Source organism: Maylandia zebra, linkage group LG3 (assembly GCF_041146795.1).
Source record: "Maylandia zebra isolate NMK-2024a linkage group LG3, Mzebra_GT3a, whole genome shotgun sequence".
Lineage (NCBI taxonomy): Eukaryota > Metazoa > Chordata > Actinopteri > Cichliformes > Cichlidae > Maylandia > Maylandia zebra.
The window spans coordinates 39,158,958-39,181,861 of record NC_135169.1 but is presented as its reverse complement, the minus strand read 5'-3'; the positions used below and the strand labels follow the sequence as shown (position 1 = coordinate 39,181,861).

Here is a 22,904-nt window from a genome sequence, read left to right as displayed (position 1 = left end):
CTTCATATACAAAGATACAGACATTCTCTATATTAATATATTCCAACAATACATATTTTGTTGGATTCAGTTAATCTCTTCCTATTCTAACCTACTATTAGTATTTGCATTTACATGTGAATGCACATTAAAGACAGGGAAGCGTAATCATATATGGCTAAAGGGCTTATAGTCTATTTCTCCTTCAAACAATTTTTATACAGAGATTTCCTTACATATACAGTACTGTGCAAAACTCTTGAGCGACACTCAATTTCTTTATATTTTGCTTGGAAAATGGGAAAAGAGTATATCAGTTTATTCAAATATGTACAAACACACATGGAAATACAGTATCTAAACCAAAATTTGTAAAATTCTAACAAGCAAATACTAGTCCTACATTTCCTCATACTTCATACAATAAGCCAAGTTTATGGCTAGCAGTTCTTTATGAATGATGCTGTTAAAAAAATTAGTTGTTTTTTTTTACTGTTTTTAATACTACTTACTGCATTTTTCAGAAATTCAACTAAAGAAATGTGAACAAATAATGAGGTTTTTGACGAGATGTTGGTAACAAAGTGTTTACATTTGGATACAAAGATACAATTTACATTTGGTTCTTTGATGAGCTGTCTGCTATGTGTCGACATGACACTGGTTTATCCCTTGAGTTAGGTGCCTTTTTTAATCCTTCAGTGATTCATAAATCTGTAAAGCTTTAAAAGACCTTCGTAAAGTCAAAACAACTGTTTCTCAAGGAAACTTCAATAAAAATAACAGGAAATTAAAATACAAAGAAATGAGGGGTGGCTCAAGACTTTTACACAGCAAGTCAAAGTCCACTTAAAAGAAATTAAATAAAGGATACTGAATCCCATCTTTATTTGATGCCTTCAGGAATAAAGACAATAAGCTTGTATCACACACATACTATGCTCTATATTAGTATGTTCTACTATCAGTGTTGGGGAGTAACGGAATACATGTAGCGGCGTTACGTATTTAAAATACAAAATATGAGTAACTGTATTCCGTTACAGTTACTGTTTAAAAAGGTGGTATTCAGAATACAGTTACTTTGTTGAAATAAATGGATTACACGGTGGCCTTTTCCTGTTTCATATGTTAGGCTATACCCTCTCTATTTTTGGTAATTCCACGCCAAAAATAGTGTTTTGTTTGGAAACCCAAACAAAACAGGTATTAAGAGGCTCTTTGTCTCAATCTCGCAGCCCATGTCACCTCTACTTGCGGCCCGCATAATGACATGAAGAAATATTTTTAAAAATTATTATTCAAAAAATGATTTAATATGAAGGCAGAGTGTTGCAGGCATAGCCCTAAAGAATGTAGCCTCATGGGCAGTGTAGCCCAGTTGTAAGTACCGTAAATGTCGGGCTATAAGCCGCTACTTTTTGCACAAGCTTTGAACCCTGCGGCTTTTAGTCAGGTGCGGCTTTTCTATGGATTGTCCATGATTTTTGTGATATCGTAAGACGATTTGTTTTGTGTGTTCCGCTGTTGTACGGCACTACGTTGCCTGGCGGAAGGATCGGGGTTCAAGAGTGGTATGTTAGTCACATGTCCGTCCGCCAGGCAACGTAGTGCCGTACGAAGTAGCGCGAAAAACAAACTTCAAAGTAGCGCTACGCATTCAGCGGGAGTCGTGGATGATGAGCGGCGATAAACTTGCAAGTTATGCCCAAAAAGCAAGTTATGCCCAACTCCACCGGTGAATTCTGACAGCGTGGAAAAGTGTGAAAACATCCACGATCACCAACGGATTTTGAAGGGCTGGACTGCTGCATGATGGAGAGGAGGACACCGCCACGGCCCTTCTGAGGGTGTTCGACTCTGACACTGACAATGAGGATTTCTTTGGTTTTGAAAGTGACAACGAAGGAGAGAAGCTGAGAGTGGATGACGAAGCCATCCTGAGCCTGTTTGTATCCGACACTGGAGAAGAGGACTTTGGTGGTTTTAGTGCGCAGGAAGAAGAGAAAGATGGTGAATGACTGACTTTTCTTCTTGTTAAAGCTGTGTCACTGCACCTGAGCCTAAAAGGTAGTCCGAATCTATTTTTCTGGTGTGCTGTAGGCTACTGTTATGTACTACATGTGCAAATATGTACCCATAACTTGTTTTTCAAAATATTAATAAAAGTGATGTCTCCAAACAGCCATCTCTTTCCTGACAATTCCCTTTGTGCATATTCTCTTACATATGATAAGTCAACATTGAAACACCTGCGGCTTTTGGTCAGGTGCGGCTAATGTATGTACAAAACAGGATTTTCCCCTGATTTTAGCTTGTGCGGCTAATATTTAGGTGCGCTTTGTAGTCCGGGAAATACGGTAAGCTATTAAGACTCGACTGTACACAGTGTTCGTGTTTTCCTCCGAAACTATAAGCTCCGTTGCAGCAGCCTTTCAACACCTCTCTCTGTCTCTCGCTAGCAAAGTTGACCCAGACAACAAAGTAAAGCTAGTTTTCGGCTACGAGCCCGACACAAACCCGACGTATTAGCCAGAGGTCCCTTTATTATGGTTCGGAGCCACGGACATGTTTTAGATACGTGCGGAATAGTTTTCTATATGAGATCGCTGCAAAAAGTGCTGCCTTACCTAATGTCCACCCTACTGTTACTCATTTTATGTTAGGATTTAAAAATCTAGTTGGTATTGGTATGGCGAGTATCCATTTAGTAATAGCAATAAATCACACAGCAATAGTACATTCATGTAGTTGTAAAAAGCATGATAATATATTAAGTAATCCAAAGTATTCAGAATATGTTACTCTTATTGAGTAACGTAACGGAATACGTTACAAAATACATTTTGGGGCATGTAATCTGTAGTAAGTAACCTTCCCAACACTGCATACTATGTTCATGTTAAGCAGATATGGTAGAGGCGATAATATTTTGGATAAAGCAGCAAACTTTTTTTTTTAAATTCAACATTTACACCATCCTAACTTCTCTGAAAACAATCCTAACACTCTATTTTAGTTATAAGATGCAAAACTGTAAGTAGCTTTGGATGTTTGCCTCTTACAAAGATCACTTTCGTTGCTCCAGATTGACGAAACGTGGAAGAGCAATTTTGAAAAAACAAAACGACATTGAATTGGTTGAATTTAAAAAAAAAAAAAAAAAAAAAAAAGTTAAATAAACAGAAGAAATAACTGTTAGATAAAGTGATTATTAAAATTATCCGTGTTACAAAAGTTTGGGTCGTCCTTATGTTCATGGCAGCTGTACAAATCGCTGTAAAAAATAGCTACGCTTGTTGAACACATTATGTGTATTTTTTTTTTAAGATGTATTTAGCAACTAATGTATTCAGGTACGCCCACACATCAAACATCTGAGTCGACTCTGTTTCAATATAATTATAAAGTGGGTTGAACTGCGTGGTCCAGAATATTTTCCCCATTTGGAGTTTTACTGTTTACAACCAAAATGTATGAGTGTACTTTTTAAATATAACCAGCCCTTGAATTACATGTGGAAAATGTGTGTGGTGTGCTATAACGACAGCAAACTAAGCCTATTTGGCCGCCTTGGCATTCTGCAATCTCTGTATTCATGCTACAGGCCATCCACAACTGCACACGAGCAGAATGGAAGTGGTTTGCAAAGCGGTCTGCTAGAGAAATCAGGTCAACCAGTGGATTACCAATGAACTTGAGGAAATCCCCTCAAACTATGGATGAACTTCAAGTCTGCGTAGCTTTGCATTACTGGATGTACAGTAAAAGAGAAAAACTAGCACGAGTCGTACACTGTGCCTCTATATGATGGAGTTAATATCAAGCAAACATCATTAAACAGGGAGGAGACCTCGACGTGAACCCAAGGCTTATCATGGATGCCATTAAGACGGAAAGAAAACAACCGCACACGATCAGCGTCCTTTCGCATTAGCTGGGAATAACAAAGTCTTTGCTATTCAGTGAGGATTTACTCCTGATTTCCCAACATGCTCGGCAAAATGGGAAAAAAAAGGAAAATCAAGCCCACTGCTTTGCTAAAAGAAGAGCACTGAGTAACCCAGCTGTGTCTATGAACAAGCATATTCCTAATAAAAATGGGACATATGTGAAGGTTGGACTCATTGACTGAGTTTTAGTTCCTTAACAAACTAACTTGATAATTTAAAAGAAGGAAAATAGCAAATGCACGGTGCTTGTTTAGAATCTAATAAACGCATGAACTATATACCACACATATCGAAATCAATACGACTTAGAATGTTGTCCTGTCACGTCTGAGACCCGCAAAAAGTCCTGCAATATTTCTTTCACTGTATCGCACACAATGTGCCACAAGAAACTAATTTTCTTTGAGGGTACAAATAACCTGGCCCTTTAAAACTTCTCAATAACTGCGCATGAAGCCCTGGAGACACGTTTGAGCGACAGGCGCTGTAAAGGGAGAGACTGTTAAGTTCTACTTTGCAGGCTCAGCTGGTTGTTCTTCTGGCTTTTCATTCTTATTTTGACTCATGCGACTGACAGGTCAGAAATGGAAAGACGAGATATTCGTGGAAAAAAAGTGTCTGTCTCGTTGTGATGTTTCTATATTTGTTTGTAACTCAATGCGTGTCCTCACGAGTACAACGTTAAAAGGTCGTTTAAGGCAATTGTTTTATCGACTGTTTCTTGCGACTCAAATGCATAATTAAGGTAACTAACTGAAGAGGCTTTCTTAATTATTATTTCACAACTGTGACACTATTGACACAGAGTTGCTGCAGAGTTACAGTGACATAAAAGAAAATGTGGTAATTTAGTTCATTATGTTTTGCAATTTTCCTGTAGACCTGAGATTAACCCTATGTAATGAAAATGTGTTTGTAAAAGTAACAATTGTAAAAACAAAACAATGAGTAATAATGATTTAATTTGAAACTGGAGTAAAACTGGTGACCCTTAAATTACATCCTAGAGTTTGTTTGTTTGTTTTTTTGTTGTTTTTAAAGGCAGGTGGTTCCTGAAATTATGTTTTAGCCAAATCATAGCCATCAAGTTATAGATCAGTAGTGCAAATTACAAAGTGAAGGCCATCACACACAGAGCCTGTTGGAAAAACATGACAGGAAATTCTGGATTTTTCAGATCCAAACTTGTTGTGTAACATATATACATGCCAAAATGTTGTATTTTTTGCAAAAATTTGTCTTCAAGAAACCCTCTGTGAAAGAAATGAAGTCTGCACCAAGCGATGATGAGCTAGTCCTAATGTTTCTAAACAAGAAAAGGAGGAAACGGAGATTCTGGGTATGTCCAATTCTTAAAAGAAGGCAGCAACGGGGGGAAATTTCATTGTTTGGTCCAGGAGTTGACACTGTATCATGGCCACTTTTGTACTCTGAACTCTTGTTCAAGAGTCCAAGAGTGTCTAAGGTAAAACTGAACCATTTTATTATTTCTATATTCAGTAGTGGTGTTCATTTTGAGCTACTTGTTACCAAATGCAGCGGTTTGACTGGTCAGATCTGTTTATCCAGATCTGATCATTTGTAAAAAGCGAGCTTGGTTCGAAAGAATAAATGTCGCAAATTTGTCATGTGAATTACATAGTTGGTGTGACCATCTGCATTAAGAATTTACAGAATTTACATATCCGGTGTTTAAAGGCCTTAACTCATTATACAAATACTATCATGATATTCCATAATAATAACAATTATACTGCGATACAGTAATCCTGCAGTACGTCGCTACAATATCTGAAAAATGCCACTAAAAAAGGAGAAAATAGAGCTGGTTGCATGCATTGTCCTAACTGTCCTCCATGAGTTCCTTCTTCTTTAGCCCGAGTTGTTTAACTTCTGTTCACTTACACTCATTCATTTAATAAGCACCACCTCAATGAGTCATAATGCAGTGATTCAAGGAGTTTAACTGCTGTGGGAATCCATCTAGAGCACCTGCAATCTTTAAATAAAGATATCAGGATTTGGCAGCAGTGAATCCACACCACAGCGAAAGAGAAAAAAGTCAATAAGATACACCGTCACATCAATACATTTTTCAGCTCCTATTGTTAGCAGATAAATGAACATTCACCAACAAGTAATGTCATAAGCAGGACAAAGACTGGAACTTTGAAGAAGCCATACACACACATGAACTCACACATTTATTAAAACTGCAAAATAAGACCCCAGATGGATGACAAAACATAGACAACACCTGCCAACACGACCACAGAAATGAAAACTGATGGTTGCAAAAACTTGAAGATGAGCAGTAATGGAAGTGAATGATGATGGCGCAGGGAACACGTGGGGGGGGGGTGACGACTAGCAAAGGTCAGCTTGCACACCTTGGGAGCCATGATGGATGTGTGCTCTGAGAAGCTCCAAAGTCAAATGACCTTTATTGCAATCAGAACTTTTATTTTGAACACACAAGGCAGAATCAATTACCAGCACTATACAATATCTAGGTGTGTGCTGTTTGATATATGGATGAGCAAAGAATAAGACAGAAGTTTAAAACATTAATAAATCCTATTTCTGTGTGTTATGAGGCATAACATGAAGGACTGTTTTAATATCTGTGCTGCAACAAGCTAGAAATCTAAAACTAAATCTAAAATTAAGCGAACTTAACCCAAACGGTCTCCATGCCCTGCCTTCCCAAAACAGACTTAATGATTCTAAATCCACGTGGACTACAGAGCTAAAAACGACTGAGCCCGTTTCCCATCCAGCCTCACTACTTTCAATACGTTCACATACACAAGTCTGAACGTCATTTAAATGCCGAGCCAGCTTGTGCTTGCAGTGATAAGGGAATTTTCCAGTGAGTCATAAGCAACTTCTCTCCGAAGGCTTGTGGAACCTAAAAAGAGGGCTGGGGGAAATGCAATATGCTGTTGCTCAGCAATCCTCTCCCAGTCCGCTTATTTCAACGACACAGGCATCTGTATTTAACCCTTCCAGCTCCTCCCTATCTTTTACCATTTGTCATCCTGACCGTGTGACCTGAGGTTCTCAGGCCAATTTACTTTTGCTCAATGCAAGATCGAGCTGAAATGAAATGAAAGTTGCCCTGCAGCTGCTAAAATTGCCTAACTACTGTCCACAAACTGAAGCAATTTGGTGAAAGGAGCAAATAGATTTAAATGACTCCGATTAAAAATGGCACGACCCTTACCACCGTTCCCTGCTTCCAGTGCCTTTAATGTTTGCTCTTTGAGTCGGTCGGCTTCGTGTTTTTTCCTCCTGTGTTCCTCCAACTTGACCTGCAGGTCTTCTGCCACCTGCTGGAGCTCTCTGAGCTGGGCCTAATGAGATGAAATGAAAACAAAAAATAGAAAAAACATGGCCAACTTTGTCAAATTTATAGCTATTTATAACTATACCTTACAGTCAGCATGCAAGATAGCAGCAACAGTTTGCATTGGTCTTAAATCTGATTGATTACAATCTTGAATCTAACTGTGGGTTTTTTTTTAATCAACGTCCTTTGGAAATATAACTTTCATGCAAGCTGCACTAGCCCAAAGAACATTAGCGTTCATATGTGATGTTCATAAATTTGGCTATTGTTCAGTTTAATAAGTCTTAAGTATTGGATAGTGGCTGCAGAAAGACAACGCACAGAAACAAGCCCAGAAAAGTAAAGCGACATTACAACATTTCGTATTAGGCTTGTACTGTTGTTACAGATTGGGACAACCTACACAGTACTGCCACACTTTTTAAAAAACAGAGACCGTTTCTTAAGTAATGTTAATTTCTCTGTCGTTTGGTTGGCTCATTACTTTATTATACAATGTTTCCAGATATCGACTCTAAACATTTTGGAAACAGGCTGTTTCTGTTTAACTCAACCACTCTCCCACTGAAAACGCTACGTCCAGATGAACAGACTCAACTTTTTGGTACATGGAGCCAACAGTTGCAGTTTAAGGTGAAATGTTTCAGCAACTAACAGATGCGTTGGAATCAAATTTGACACGGACTTGAACGTCAACCACAGAGTGAGCATGAATAAGTTGTAATAATGTTGATGATCCACCGATGCATATCTAGCAGCATCATCGAATCAAAGTTTTATTTTGCTCAGCATTTCAAATACCTACAGGACTAATGAGAATGCCAACACCATCCAGTTTTCGTGCTTAGTCCTTTAATGGTAGCATGGAAAATACAATTATAAACCTCCAGAGCAGTAAAACGAAGCCAACGCAGAAATGCCAAAAACCGCAGTTCATTGAATGGCCACTTGAGGGCATTTGAGTCAACCATCTTAAAAGCTTTAATAATGAAATTAACATATTTATAGATTAGTACATATAGCCCTTTTGCTCTCTATAGCTAATTATAGTGTGATGTGTTAGAACTCAAATTCTATCGAGGCATCGAAATAGGATTTCACAAACCAGTGGTTAATGTCAGAGCAGCTGCTGTATGTCCATAAGAAAACCTCCCACCTGCTTGATAGCAGCATGTTAGCACTGTTGAAGCAAGCATGTGTGGATGTTGATGTTTAGCACTCAAAACCATTTCATTCCTGTGTACACTGTGATTATAGACACTAGCAGACTCGTGGCACTTTGTAAAGTTCTTCATCCCGTATTTAGCTGATACATGTTTTGGAAGTATATGTTGACAGTCGCACATGAAACAAACGCACTAACCTAACATTGTATTTGCAGGCAGGTGATGAATGCATAAATCAAAAGAACTGGGATTTGTAATAAATCTTTTTGAAAACATATAAATGTTAATAATCACTATTCATGTGACTATGATCATGCAAAGTTTCACTGATATTGGCCCACCAGTTAAGGAGGCCATAGGCTACACGCAGACATATGCTAACATCATTATAATAACATTCTTAATGATAAACAAAGCACAGAGACTATTATTGAGAGATAAACTGACAGACAAACAGAAGCACGAGAATTTCCCTGTTCTCTCTTTCCGTTTCCTCGTCTAGCTCCGGAAGAGAACCAACCAACACCGTGTATTTACAAAAACTTGTACCGCAGCAGCCGGGCCTGCACAATGGACTATTTAAATCACTTGCATCAGGAGGTGTTGCTGTCGCACCAAATACGACAGCTTTTGACAACCAAGCGTAACCTATCATCACTCTCTGTAATGGACCAATTAATATGAAAGAGCAGCAGCTCCTTGTTCGCGTGCATGTGTGTGTGCACATGTGTGTGTGTCAACTCTGCCTTCCAATCTGTCCTCAGAGACTCTCATAATGCAGTGATGGATTCTGCGAGGTTCAGCTAGGGATGACTACCTTTCTAGGCCATGCTGCTTGCTTAGACACCTTCAGCTTGCAGCGGTGATTTATGGGCGCCATTATGAGGAGTACAAGAACATATTTACTTGTGGAAAAAACACCCATAACATGCCAAAAGTTCTTCCATTGTGTAAGAAAAGAAGTAGAAAACACCAGAAACTAATATAAAGCTTCTCGCTGTTGCAAATTCTTCAAAGAATTAAAAACAAAAAAAGTAGAGAAAAGTGATTCTGAGGATAAGGAACGGCTGACGCTGCACTTCATTTCCTGCTTTAACAAGTACTTTTAAGAGTGGGCCAATAAACAGCAAACATCGTGAAATGGGTTTTATTGAATACCAATTTGTATTCAATTAACAGCAGCATTCCCATTTCTGCTTGTTCTGTGGCACGTGAGGCTACAACGCCACGCTCAGCTTCTAATTTGATTTTTTTTTTTGGTTAAAGTTTGATCGCAAGTGTTTTCTTTAACAGTTTCCTCTTGAACCACAGGAAGGGTTCATTTTTGAGTCATTGTGTAAGGTTTCCAACACGAGGCCCCGGAGGTAACCCTGCCATATCAACAGAGACACGCTGAGAAAAGAGGATCGCAAAGTGCGGCAGGGCTAGGAGGACCGGGTGACACTTCAGCCTCGATCTGCCAATCAGCTGCCACCGAAAAGAACACGGAGAGGGGGGGGGGGAAGGAAAAGAAAGGAAAATAGAGCAGAGTGCAGGGTAAAAACCCAGGGATCACCAGCTGGCAAATCAGACATGTGTGAGCTCGCACATGTGAGTGTGATAAAAAGTGGCCTTCAGACAAATCTGTGCTGTAAACAAGTGGTTTCTTTCTCTTTTCTTTCCCTGACATCTTTTATAAGCGCTGCAAGATTTAAACAGCTGTATCCTTCAAGATACCTTAGAAATGAATAATCAGGGCAGGAAATAACAAGGATTCATAGCAGCCCTGAAAAAAGTCAGAACAGTGTAAATGTGCTGCATCAACAAAGAGTCCAAAATCCAAATAATGATGATGAACAACACTCAGTTGCTGCCATTTCAATCGCTAATACACTTAAAGCTGTAGGTGCTGCAGTGTTGGAAAGTAACTTGTAGTTTCTAAAGGCCACTAATGCATTAAGTAATGAGACCACTGAAGCGTCCTCGGAGATCCGCAGCTGCCAAATTTACCATATAATTTGCACCAAACTTCAGGAGTCCGTCTCTAAATTGGCTCAGTGCTCGCTGAAGTAAATGTGCAAATGGAGAGGAAAAACGGTAAAGCAGTCGCTGCTCGACCCCAAGTTCTGCAAAGGAGTCAAAAAGAGAGAAAAAAAAGGCCTGATTGCTCACGTACTTGTTTACTGGTGCTGATTTACACCCAGCCATTTACTCCTTACTGCTTTAAAGCGACGGCAAATGAAGTATAGTCACAGCTGAATTCCTTAAGAGACACAATAAAATGCAAAGTAAGGTGGCAGGAGCAGAGCATGATGATGTTTATGGGTTACAGATAACAGTACGAACTAGAATTCGAATCTGAGACGTGATGCATTATATAGCATAGTGATGTCTCTTGTGCTAAAACTGGAGGCCACTCAGCAGGAAATGACATGAATTGATCAACTAAAACGACACGATCCAAGTAACATAATGGAGGGAGGAAAATAGCAGGGCTTTTTTTTTTTACAGCTAGGAAGCAGCGAGCTTCTTACTGTGATAAGGCAAAAAGTACCTGCACAGCAGGCTAAGGCTGGTGCTGGAAACTGGTGCTGGGAGCACAACAGACGCCTGTAGCAGCAGGTGCTGCGAACATGTATGATCAAAACGGCATCACAAGCTGCTCACTGCTCAATAGCAATGCTCTGAGCGCAGCATATATGAAAGCAAATTAACCTTTCCGTCAACTGTTAGCTAAAAAACACTGTAGAAGCCACTGTATGGCAGCACACGCAGAACAACACTTAACCAAGTATCTTTATATCCTAACTACAAGCACTGTACATTTACCTTTAGTCCCCTAACCAGAACTGCTTTCCTGTACGATATAATCCACTAGCTTTTCTTATTAGAGCCACCACATTCATCTTAGCCAGCTGTTGGTTCAAAGCGCTTTACAAATGTGTCTCTAGACTCGTCTGAAGGTTCTCAGTCATCCAGGTCATCATAATCTATGGAGCTTGAAAAGAAAAGTGTCTACTCTTGTTTAAGTTTCCTTGAAGATGTTTCACCTCTCATCCAAGAAGCTTCTTCAGTTCTAAGAACAACTGGTGGAGAGTCGCAGATTTTAAGCCCTATGAGGGTCATGCACCCCCTATTGGACCCTATAGACTCACGGTGGTGCTGAAGCCACCAGCTGGGGGCCTTCTTGTGTGCATGTGCAATTTCCCTCCAATCACTCCAGCAGTCCAAAGACATGCATGTTAGGTTAACAGGTGATTCTCCAATTCCACTTTGATGCTGAACTAGACAGGTGAGAGAAACCAACTCAGTGTAATGTTACCCTGCTGTATCACTAATTTAACTCTTTGCTTTGAGGAAGACTGCTTCAAACCTGTTAATCAGTTCTGTAATAGTTTTGTAACCTCTAAACTCGAAATCACAAAAGTTCTCCAAGTTTTCTCCTGACGTAGAGGCCGTGCTTAGACGACGACTTAGTTCCAGTGTGAACACGAACTGATCTACTTTTCGGGTGGTTTTCAAACACATGCCGTATAATAGCTGGAACTTCTACAAGAATTTTTTTTTACCTGTTTCTCCCTCCAGAGCAGCACTCCCTCCTCAATCAGCTGCTGCTTGAGTCGCAAACCTTCATCCAAGGTCCTCATCTGGCCCTCCACGTACGCCCTCTCTCTCTGTCCTAGATTCCTGGAGGAAAGGCGAGCGAGAGAAAGAGAGGAAGCACAGTCCCATCATTACTGAGAAAACGCCAGCCGCTCCTGTTATGGTCACCGAGATGGCGCAATCCAATTTTTAAGGGCCTGCGATGCAGCAGGAATCCAAATGGGAAAATAGAAGAGTAAATAAGATGGGGGCCGATGCTCCGCGGCTCAGCTAAATTGTTTCTGAAGCCTGGCAAACACAATATGAGTGCGGACCTTGTGAAAACATAATGAGATACACTCTGCTTGTACGCGGCTTCGAGACGAATGGCGCGGTGAATGAAATAATAGAGGACTGTCAACAAAAGAAGTGGGTTAGCGACATATACACAGCGGGCTGCGTTTCTGCGCCGCAGCATCGTCCATCTTTGCAGCTCAGCTCAGAAAAACATGATAAATACATCGCGGCAGGAAAATGAATTCTTATAAACATCTGTATTCAGGGACCTTCCACCTTTGCGCCGTGTAATTTATAACTTATCTAAATTATCTCCCAGGAACAAAAAGTCTCTGGGTGGTGGGAGCAGTTTAAAGCAAAAAGGAGGAGGAGGAAAAATTTGCAAGAAGGTCGTGAGTCACATTTGCATTTAACAGATGAACTCTTCAATACAATTTTGTGATGCACACACAGCCCTGAGTTTTTAAATCACAGTGACACCATGCCCCCTGGTGGCACAGTAACCGATTCACTGCAGAGTCCATCATACTGCTGCTACGATAAGCAGCTTTCTATTCAGATGATGGTGAATTCCCCTCAAAGATCTGTTTTATATCAGACCGCATGAATATCTTTTCACATTTGGATATTTGTTTTTAAATAACTGGACCCTCTGGCGTCTGGCGACATATTTCGAGTCAAACTGCACACGTGTTAATACATAAATACCGAATCTCAATTTTGAATCGACTGACCAGCAAGTGTTCTGGCAGCGAGTGTGGCTGTTGTATTCATCGGAAGCATCGCAGCAATCTGGCAAAGACACACAGGAGAAACCAATCCAATGCACACAGACCAAAACAGGAAAAGCATACCACATTGTCAGAACGGAGATGTTTACAATGTCTTACTCAATTACTACACAACAGATCAAAGTTTGTTTGTTTTTTAAACTCATACACAACAAAAAAAATACAAGATGCTTTCTGCAAAAGCAATATTTTGCTTTCCCACATATAATACACAGTTGTTTTCATTAAAACGATAACAAACAATAAACACAAATATGCTACAGGAAAACTGAGCTGAAACTTTAAGCCAATGAATTCTTGTAGTGAGTCAAGAGAAACTTCGACGGCATCTTTAACACACCCTGAACCGTCTTAGGCAGCTTTCTTGGAATTTCTTTAAGTAGTCTTCAGGAATAGTTCTCTAGACCTCTTAAAGGACATTCAAAGCTCGTTGGATGTTGGCTGCTGTTTATTCTGTTTTCTGATCCCACTCTTCTTCAATAATGTTGAGCTCCAGACTCTGGGGAGGCCAATCCATGACTCGTTTTACTGCATTGGCAGCACGTTTGGGATCGTTGTCATGCTCAAATATGAAGCTGACTTGTTCCAGATGGTATTGCACAGTGAATCAACATCTGATGATACTTTTCTGTGTTCATAATACCATTGATTTTGATCCCCAACAAAACTGGCTGAAATACAGCCCATAACAGAGCCTGCACTAAGTTTTACAGACAAACACTCACTATTATACCAATTATTCAATTGACCTCTTCTGTACATACTGGAGGACAGAAGACTTCTGCACAGTACTGTAGCTTAGCACAGCACTAAGGCTAGAAACCATGGTGATGTATCCACTGTGACATCTGACAGCGCTTTGTGAAGCTCAGGTTTAAAGCTGTTGGGGGGTTTTTGGAACCAGAAGTGACCATGGCTGAAAACGCTGGTTAGAAAAGTGCATCAGCTCAGTGTATGGGTGCAGCGCAGACACTGCTAAGCAACATAAAAATAAAATGGAATTTCACTTGCTGAAGCACAGACATCTTGGATAGGCTGTCAGTTCAATTAACGACACAGCAATGCATGTTATTGGATAATATAGCTCAGACAACTCCAGTAATAGAGCTCCAAAAAGCACCAGCACCATAAATGTGGTTGAAAGGTCAAGTTCAGCGACTTCAATTGGGTGTAGATTATGTTTATGGAGCAAAACTTTTTTTCTACCAGCATGTAAATATGATTTTTCTTTCTTGCTTAAGTTCAGTTGCCTATTTTAACATGAGACTGTTTCAAGAGTGACTTCATTTTGGATGCAGCCCCATGTGGTGCCTTGAGGATTGCAGGTTTTTGCCACCACTAACTCAAAGAAGTGTATCTCCCAGAGTGTCAGACAACGCAATATCACGAGTCAATATTAGCTCTTTGCCTTTATATAAGCATCAGCATTTGACACAAAATTCAAATTTAAAAAGTAAAGAAGAAATGCCCTTCAACAATGTTACAAGGGTTGCAGTTGCATAGCTTATCCACAAGAGGGCACCTCCGGAACTTTTCTATAGGCAAGACCAAAAACAATCAGACGATCCCAGCAAAGACGAGCAGTGCAACGGAATATCGCTACATATAACAATGTGCTATTGTTATGTGTAATTATATTGTTACATTTATTGTGTGTGAAAGAAAAAAAAAATTAACCAGTGCATCAAAATATCGGATTTTTAAATCACCAAATATCGGTGCGCTTTTTAAAAATCCCATATCAGTCGTGCTCTATCAGATTATCCTTTAAAACTTCAACACACTGCATAAAACAAAACATTTCTGTGTAATGACAGTAATAATAATAATAATAAAGTATCGACGTCTGAGCTGAAGCCGGATGATTCACATTAGCAGCTGTTGCAATGTTTTTCTCGGTTTTCATCATTCTGCAGCTTGTGTTGTGTTTTGAGGCAGTTGAATATGACAGTTGTGTTGCTTTGCAGTAATGGCCTTTTATCTACAGTATATCACTGCGGTCAAGTGCATTTGGGAAAGCTCGTGCTGTGCGGTGCAGGGAACAGCTGTGATTGGCATAAGCAGGCAGGTCATCAAGCGATGATTTAGGGCGCGCTTTCCTGGCTTTTGCTTTGTGTTCTTCTGGTCGAGCACACATTTACAGCATCGTGTTCATTTAATCACGAGAAGCCACACGATTAAAATTTAATTAATTATGCTGACAAATGTATACTCTCTTTCATGTTGAGCTACCCAGGAAATCTTCGTCCTTAAAGTTGAAGATTAAATCTTTAGGTCTGCGTGACATCTCTCTGCGCTTCGAAGAAGGTCTCTTGATTTCAGCCACTTATAACATCAGCTGCATGGTGTTTTGTAAGTGCTCAGATCTGGCTCTTTCTCTGATGTTTCACCCAAGAGAGTGGGCACAGTGTGAAATCTCTCAATTATCCAGAACCCCATTGGTGACCCATCGAAAGAGAGCATTACAGTCCAAAAAGGGAAGCCAATGAATGTCTCTGAACAACCAGTCAAAGAGGAAAAGCGATGATGAATTAGCTATTAAGTGGCTCCATTCAAAGCAGAGAAGGTATGAGAAGAAGACAAGTGGGAGCAGAATAAAAGGAAAGAGGAAAGGGTGAGGGCGGCTTTGGGAAATATTCTCCTGCCGCTCTATCATGCTTCATTCCCTCAGCTTTATTTCCTGCGATGGTTACATGCCGTCTATTGCTACTGCTGCAGAACGAGCTGGTGACAGAGCAGAGATGTCAGCAGCAGAATGTATTGAATTTATCCAAAGTGGCGAGCTACTGGAGAACAAAAGTGGAAAAGAAAGGGAGGCTGAAAAACTACCCGATTAGGCAGCGCATGTGGCAAGAAAGAATGGAAGAAAGCCTTGAGAATAATAGAAGCAGGATGTTTTTCAAGGAAAGCTGAGCGAGGGAAGTGACTGTATGGACGCGTCTGCATTTGTGTGAAGGCAGCCATGTTCTGTTTGTTGAAGCTACATCGTTTGTTTGCGCTACAAAAAAGACTGAGAGTGCGTACATCCACATGTCAGCATCTGCACATCGAGCAAAACATAAATTCCTGCCCGTGTCTGCAAAATGCACAAGAGGGAAAGTAAACAACAAGTTTTTACTCGGTAAAATCAGGACTTTAAGTTATTTTGATGAAGACCCGACAGCGTGTTTATGATTACGTGGTTGTGATGCTATTGCATTAACAAAATACACAAAGAGACGTAGAAAAAAAACTTGAGAGATAACTCATATGGGGCGATCGTGGCTCAAGAGTTGGGAGTTCGCCTTGTAATCGGAAGGTTGCCGGTTCGAGACCCGGCTTGGTCAGTCTCAGTCGTTGTGTCCTTGGGCAAGACACTTCACCCGTTGCCTACTGGTGGTGGTCAGAGGGCCCGGTGGCGCCAGTGTCCGGCAGCCACGCCTCTGTCAGTGCGCCCCAGGGTGGCTGTGGCTACAATGTAGCTTGCTATCACGAGTGTGTGAATGTGTGGATGACTGGATGTGTAAAGCGCTTTGGGGTCCTTAAGGACTAGTAAAGCGCTATACACATACAGGCCATTTACCATTACTTTGGTACCAATAACAATGCTAAGTTTTAGGGAGTTAAAAAAAAATCTATCTATGATTTTTCAAATTGGACAGACTTCAGCCCCACCCACCAGGGACCAACAGTCAGGTAAGTGGAAGACCACAGCTGGATGGTAAACAGACTAATAGAGAGATGTCCTTTCTAACAACACATCGGAGAGCAACTTGCCCAAGGACACTTTGACATGCAGACTGGAGCAGCCAGGGATCAAACCACTAACCTTCTTAATAGTAGATGACCTTCTGTAACACTGATATATCACCCAAACTCACTAACATCAGCCATGTATCAGTAAATAAGAGGAATTTAATGATGGAGGTTGCCAACATTTATCTGTTGTATTCACAGCTCGACCGTGTTTTTGAGACCGATATTTTGTGATATGAAAATCCGATATTCCAATTTTTTTTCTTTCAGACATATAAAACATAACGAGATTTCGCTGTTTGTTTTGTTCAGTTATGTACTTACCTGTTTCCACTCAGCATAGTGTTTGTGTCTGAGGCATGCTAAAGTTGCACAGTGCCCTCTGGTGGATAAACTATGTAACATCAACATTCATAACATGCCTGAAGGGCGTTTCTCCCATCTGTTCTTTACTGTTTTAATTTTCATTTATCATCTATTTTAAATGCATAAAGTGATCAACGACAAATAGAGAATATCAGCCTGACAATAAATCAGTCAGGCTTTATTCTCCTCAGCTATAATATGTCCAACATGTGAAAATAAAAGTATTAACATATCTTCATAACCAAACATTAAAACTGATATACAGTATCTGTGATAGGACAATGTTCCCTGTGCTCTATGACGGCTGTAGGCTTTAATCTATGAATACCTGCCAAGTTACTCAACCCGCCTCTGCAGTAGTTTCCACTCAGAGGGGATTTCCAGGACCGCAAGTTGACATCCAATCAGAAAAGGCGGCTACCAGCCGACAGTAAGACACAATATTAAACCACAGCCTTACCACAGATGCCATCATTGACTCTGGATGATGGGATGTAGTGCGGGCGAAAACTCAGATTGGTGCAGTAGAATCGGCCATGAGGACAGGCTGAAGTGCCTACATGGAGCAAGGAAAACTGGTCAGCACTGCATTATAAACTAATGTGCAGAAACAAATGAATTTACCTTAAACTGTTCACAACGCTTGCAAAGACATTAGCCACTGCACCTGATTACTGTTTCTAAAAATTCAAACTTTTAAACATTTATTTGTATTCTTGATGGGGTTTTTTTTTTTGTTTTTAATCATTATTTTGTGTGTCTTTTTAAAATTTCAAAATCTGGTTAGTGTTGGCAGAGGTTAGCCGCAGCCCTGTGCCCCACATACAAACTGTAAATGATGTGTGACTTTGATTTAAAGCATAACGATAAAAGCCACAACTGCATAATGAAATCGGGGATGTGTCTCCTCTGTCTTTTCCCGTTTTTGCTACACAAGAGAAAATGCCATCTATCTTTTAATATTTAAACCCTGCAAAATATCCAGTAACTATGTTTGCTAAGGAGGGTATGGTAGAGTTTGCATATCACGATAGCTTGAAAAGTTTTGAGATAATTCTGAAAAAACTTTGTAGCTATGTAGGGCAGGGTCATGTTAACAATCTATTAAAACTTGGTTTACGTCCACCAAAGTCTTCAAGATCAATTTAATGATTTATTGGTCGAAAACTGAAAGAAAAAAAAAGTATAACCTACAAACTATGATTCTTCAAGAGTGCTGGGTGTTGTCAGCATATAAAGTAGGATTTAACAATTTAAAATATCATGTCACATTTGATCTCTGACCTCTCCTTCAAAGGTTAGTAGATTAATCTGCAGGTAAAGTGATAATAATGCTATATAAAGCTATTTAAAATAACAATACATTTTCAGACTGACAAAAACATGTTGTCAAGAGATGCTATTTGACTTTAGCTGAATAAATTTATTCTTACTTTTCCATTTACATCACAATAATAGATTGTAATTATGTAGATTGTAATCATTAAATACATAACAATTTGACTACATTACAATGTATAATTTTTATTGTTTTAGGGGGGAGGGGGGGGGGGCTTTTGACACTTGATATTTATTATTCAACAAATTTCACTAAACAATGGCATAAAGGCTGCACACGTCCTGTGGGCATATAAATGTTTAAAAAGTATTGCAATCAAAATTACGCCAAGCATATTAAAATGGGTTTCAGCAGGGCAAACAACAAAAGCCTGCACTTTGCACTTGCTTTTACTTAACTACAGACTTCTAGAAGTATGTTTAAAAATAACATAGAAAACAATATGAATATGTACAAAATACAAAGTAAATACTTCCCAGAGAGTGAGCTGCCTTGGTGGGGGTTCTTGTTCTCATGGCTTCTTGTTTACATGGTTTATTGTTTTGTCCACGCAGTGCACGTCTTCGGTATTGACAGTCTATGTTTTTGTTGTGTACAGTTTTTCCCCTCACACTTCCCAGGATGTAAAAGCATGCACTTTTAAAATCGGCGTCTGCTTTTTGCAGATCAGCTGCATGTGTTTTGCCCTCCAAAACACATGCAGCTGATCTGAGCGCAGAAAACTTCAAAAGTCTTTAAAGTAAAACACTGATTTTCCAACAGAGTCACAGTGACCAGACAGACTGACAGACAGAGGCCCGCTGGCCCCACTGATTAACCTTTTACCTGGTTCATCTGAGCCATCTTCACAGTCGCAGTAATCGTCGTTCACCTGCTCAAATGGGATCATTCTCGACCCATCTATGCACAGAAACGACTTCCTCTCCCTGTAGAACCTTTTATCTGTTACAAAATAAAAGCAAACGCCCACTTTTGTAATCGCTGCTGGCTCTGAGGTGCAACCAGAATTGTAGCCAAACATTGTGCATCAGTGTGAGCGCTTATAGTGTCTTAGCACGGATCCTCTGGGGAGGGTAAAACAGCAGGTTTGTGTTGTGTTGCTACTACACACTCATGTTGTGTACCATTATTATGCTGTGTACTCTGTTATCACAGCTTGTAACGTGCTGCCTGCGTCTGAAACCAGGAGCTGCCAAAGCTTCAGCACCATGTAGCTGTTTCTGTATATATTTGGCAGCTACCTAGCTGGAAGCTAAAAGGGAAGAATGGACTTACAGGACGAGGATATTCCTCTTACTTTCCGCGAGTCCACATAACCACACCAAAACACAGCAGCGACAATAATGTAGACACGCATGTCAGCGCCTCCTGCCTCATAAAATCCCGCTCAAGGCTGTTTCAAACACTGCACCGCCAGCATCTCAAACTGCCGTGTCCCGACTTCCTGAAACACGCGGTCTCGTGGCGCTTCTGAGGCTTTCTATTGGTTTCTAGTTTAAGGTTCGTGTGATCATCCACCGACCAATCGCAGGGGAGAACGGCAGCTGAGGCGAAAAAGAGGACGAATTTGATTAAGATTTACTGCACTTACGGCTTTATTTACATTTTAGAAATGGGAGTATAAAGTTGAAGCACTTTAAGTGTAGCCTTTTTTAGAGAGCCAGCAGACATCTTTTGTAGTCAGCTGGAGCTCCTTCACAAGCGCAGACATCACCAAGGTCACTTCCACATATAACATATTTACGACTACTGCACTTAAATAAGCCTGAACTAAAATGTGTGAAACGAAACAGGGAAGAAAAAAAAAAAAAAAAAAAAAAAAAAAGATAGTAGATTTCCTTCCTCCCCTCCTAGTGTTTAAAAAAAAAAAAAAACAAGAAAGAAACAGAAGACTTATCGTGGGACAAAGTCCGGTTTTTGTTAGTTTTGAGTGCTACACATGCAGTTGTTTTTCCATTTTCTTTTTTTTTATCTGCTAAAAAAAACAAAAAACACATCGACAAAAGACTCACTTCATCATTTTATATATCTGCACGAAATGAATACAAAATGTGTAAAACGAGAAAAGATAACTCTTCATAATAAACAATCTGCAAAATTTACATTAAGAAAAAAAGCATTTAGTCGTCAGATTTTAGTACACCATTGTGGTTCGAGGCACTTGAAAAGCGGTTATTTAAAAGCTACAGTTAACTTTTTATTATTTATTTATTTCCATGTGTCCCTTTTTTATTTGGTCTCGCTGTTTAGCCGTGTGTACAGGCCTGCATTGCATAGAGACTCCTTGCTTTGGATGTAAGACAGGTCTCGGATCATGCCGGGGAGGGAATAAGAGTCCAAGGGTGGACGCAGTGGGAACACTGGCATCAGTCCTGATGTCATGTATGGAGACATGAAGCCTGCCATGCCGCCGTTAGCGGAGGGATAGGCCAGCCGCAGGGGGCTGACGCCCAGGCGAGGGCTGAGGCCGTACAGGCTGTCTCCCCCTGGGGACGCGGGTATGTGCAGCGGGGAGAAAGCAGACTTGGCCCCCAGAGCACCGAGCCCTCCGGGCAGTCCCGCAGAAGGCCTGCGCGCGCTGTCAGCGTCAATTTTGTTCTCTTTGGAGTTCAACGCCAGCTCAATGGATTTGACAATGTCACCTTTGCACGTTCTCACCATAGACTCCAGAGTGTCCCGTTTCTGATGGGGGAAGATCTTAGCCATGATGTCGGTGGGGTCACGGTCCGGGCTCAGATACTCATTGGGCTTCTCCGACTCGCTCCCCGACTCTGGATCCGAGGAGGGAAGTGACCTCTGCGGGCTCTCTGTGTGGTCTGAGCGGTGATCCATCGCAGGGGATTGATTTCCGCCGCTGTCCTTGCTGGAAGACAGCTCTTTCTTGTCACTTGGAGAGGGCAGCCGTGGAGAATGGGGTGCAAACAGGGGTCGGCCCATGAATCCGTTGTAAAAGTTGTATTTGCGTAATTTGTCCTCTGAAACTGTAACTAAGGATGAAAGAAAAGGGACAACAGCTTTTAAATTAAATGCGCACGGGGTAATCAAAGTTCACCAAAGCTGCAGAGGAACCAAAAAGAAGAACATTGTTGTGTATTAAAATAGTTATGAAGACAAAGTATACAGTCTCACATTTCAACTCACCGTCTTTCTGATTCTCACTCCCAAAAACATCGAAACAGGGAGCTGCAGGAGTACTGCTGGCAGATACGGGTACCCCGGCGCTAATGGACGATCTCTGAGGGATCCCCGCTTCCCCTCCGATCCCAGTGCAGGGGTACAAGAGCCGAAGATCCCGGGCCTCGCTCTCTTCCTGAGCCTGCTGCCTCCTCAACGCCACCTGCGCGGCCATCACCCGCTGCCTCTCTGCAATCAGTGTGCACTTTGCGCACACGCAGTCTCTCCAGCGACAAAACCGCTTGTGGCCTTTGAGCGCAGAGACCACGCCGTGGTTCCTGCACCTGGCACACTTCGGGGTTCGGGGGTATCCCCTCTCCAGCGTGGGGTTGCAAGTCTGGAGGAAGAGAGGCGGAGGACGCAGAAGGGAAGGGGGTACCGGCAGGCTACCGAGCGGGCCGGAGGTATGATCGGTCAGACCAAGGGGTCGGATCCTATTTTCCATCGCTCAGAAGAGAGGGTTAAAAAAAAAAAGTCTACGAGTCCTGCAAAACTGTTTACGGTGAAATCATTAAGGTGTTTTGGACTTCTCTGAGCGACTGGTGTCTCTGTAATGCGCCAGCACGCTGAACCTGCGCGCCTTAAGTGTCTCCTCGCCAGGTGGTTTGAGTTGAAACACAACACCTTCGTCACACCCCTTTCCGCTCAAGCCTCTTAATGCCCTATCATGTTTATTTGCATCCCGGATGAATGGGCGGGGGTCTAATCTGCAACTGCATGCGGCCATAGAGTGAAAGGACAAATAAAATTTCAATAAAAACTTGAAGCTTATCAAGACCAGATAAAAAAAAACTCTCTTTTTGGAAATAAAATCAAAACTGCGCTCTGTTTGAAATGACATGCAAATTCGCACAGACGTTATAATAACATAAAGTAGTAGGCACAGAAGGTGGATCGAACAAGGCCAGCGTGTTACAAAACAAGCATTATTAGAAAATAAGAAAGAAAAACATGTTGCCTCAGGCCAGCTTCCATTCGGTTGCCCTAATGTGTGATGAATATTCACTATTAGGATGTTTTTCCCCCCCTCAACATAACAGTGGGCCTAATAGCCACAAAAGAAACAGGTAATTATCTGCTTGGTTGTTCTGTTGAACAAATTACTCTGACAAAAGACCCATCTGTCAACAAACACCCAGCGAGATTGGCGAATACCTAATCACACCTTGTCACATGTTTCATTCATTTCCC

At 41.0% G+C, this 22,904-nt stretch overlaps 2 protein-coding genes across 2 annotated transcripts in view; both read right to left on the bottom strand.

Annotated features, from left to right (window-relative positions):
- Positions 1-20,016, bottom strand: part of LOC101468404 (glucosidase 2 subunit beta) — a 177,940-nt gene extending 157,924 nt beyond the window's left edge. The window contains exons 1-6 of the mRNA XM_004554475.3: positions 19,815-20,016; positions 19,365-19,481; positions 17,661-17,756; positions 13,043-13,100; positions 11,999-12,116; positions 7,159-7,288 (exon numbers count right to left, since the gene is read on the bottom strand). Of these exons, the coding sequence (XP_004554532.2) occupies positions 7,159-7,288; positions 11,999-12,116; positions 13,043-13,100; positions 17,661-17,756; positions 19,365-19,481; positions 19,815-19,896 (601 nt within the window). The 5' untranslated portion in view covers positions 19,897-20,016. The remainder of the gene's footprint in view (positions 1-7,158; positions 7,289-11,998; positions 12,117-13,042; positions 13,101-17,660; positions 17,757-19,364; positions 19,482-19,814) is intronic.
- Positions 20,017-20,547: 531 nt separating this feature from the next.
- LOC101468700 (doublesex- and mab-3-related transcription factor A1) lies at positions 20,548-22,358 on the bottom strand. Its single transcript, XM_004554476.2, has 2 exons — positions 21,681-22,358; positions 20,548-21,526 (listed from the first exon to the last, which is right to left on the bottom strand). The coding sequence occupies exons 1-2, from the start codon at positions 22,156-22,158 to the stop codon at positions 20,769-20,771; spliced, it is 1,236 nt and encodes a 411-aa protein (XP_004554533.1). The 5' UTR covers positions 22,159-22,358; the 3' UTR covers positions 20,548-20,768.
- Positions 22,359-22,904: the final 546 nt, after the last annotated feature.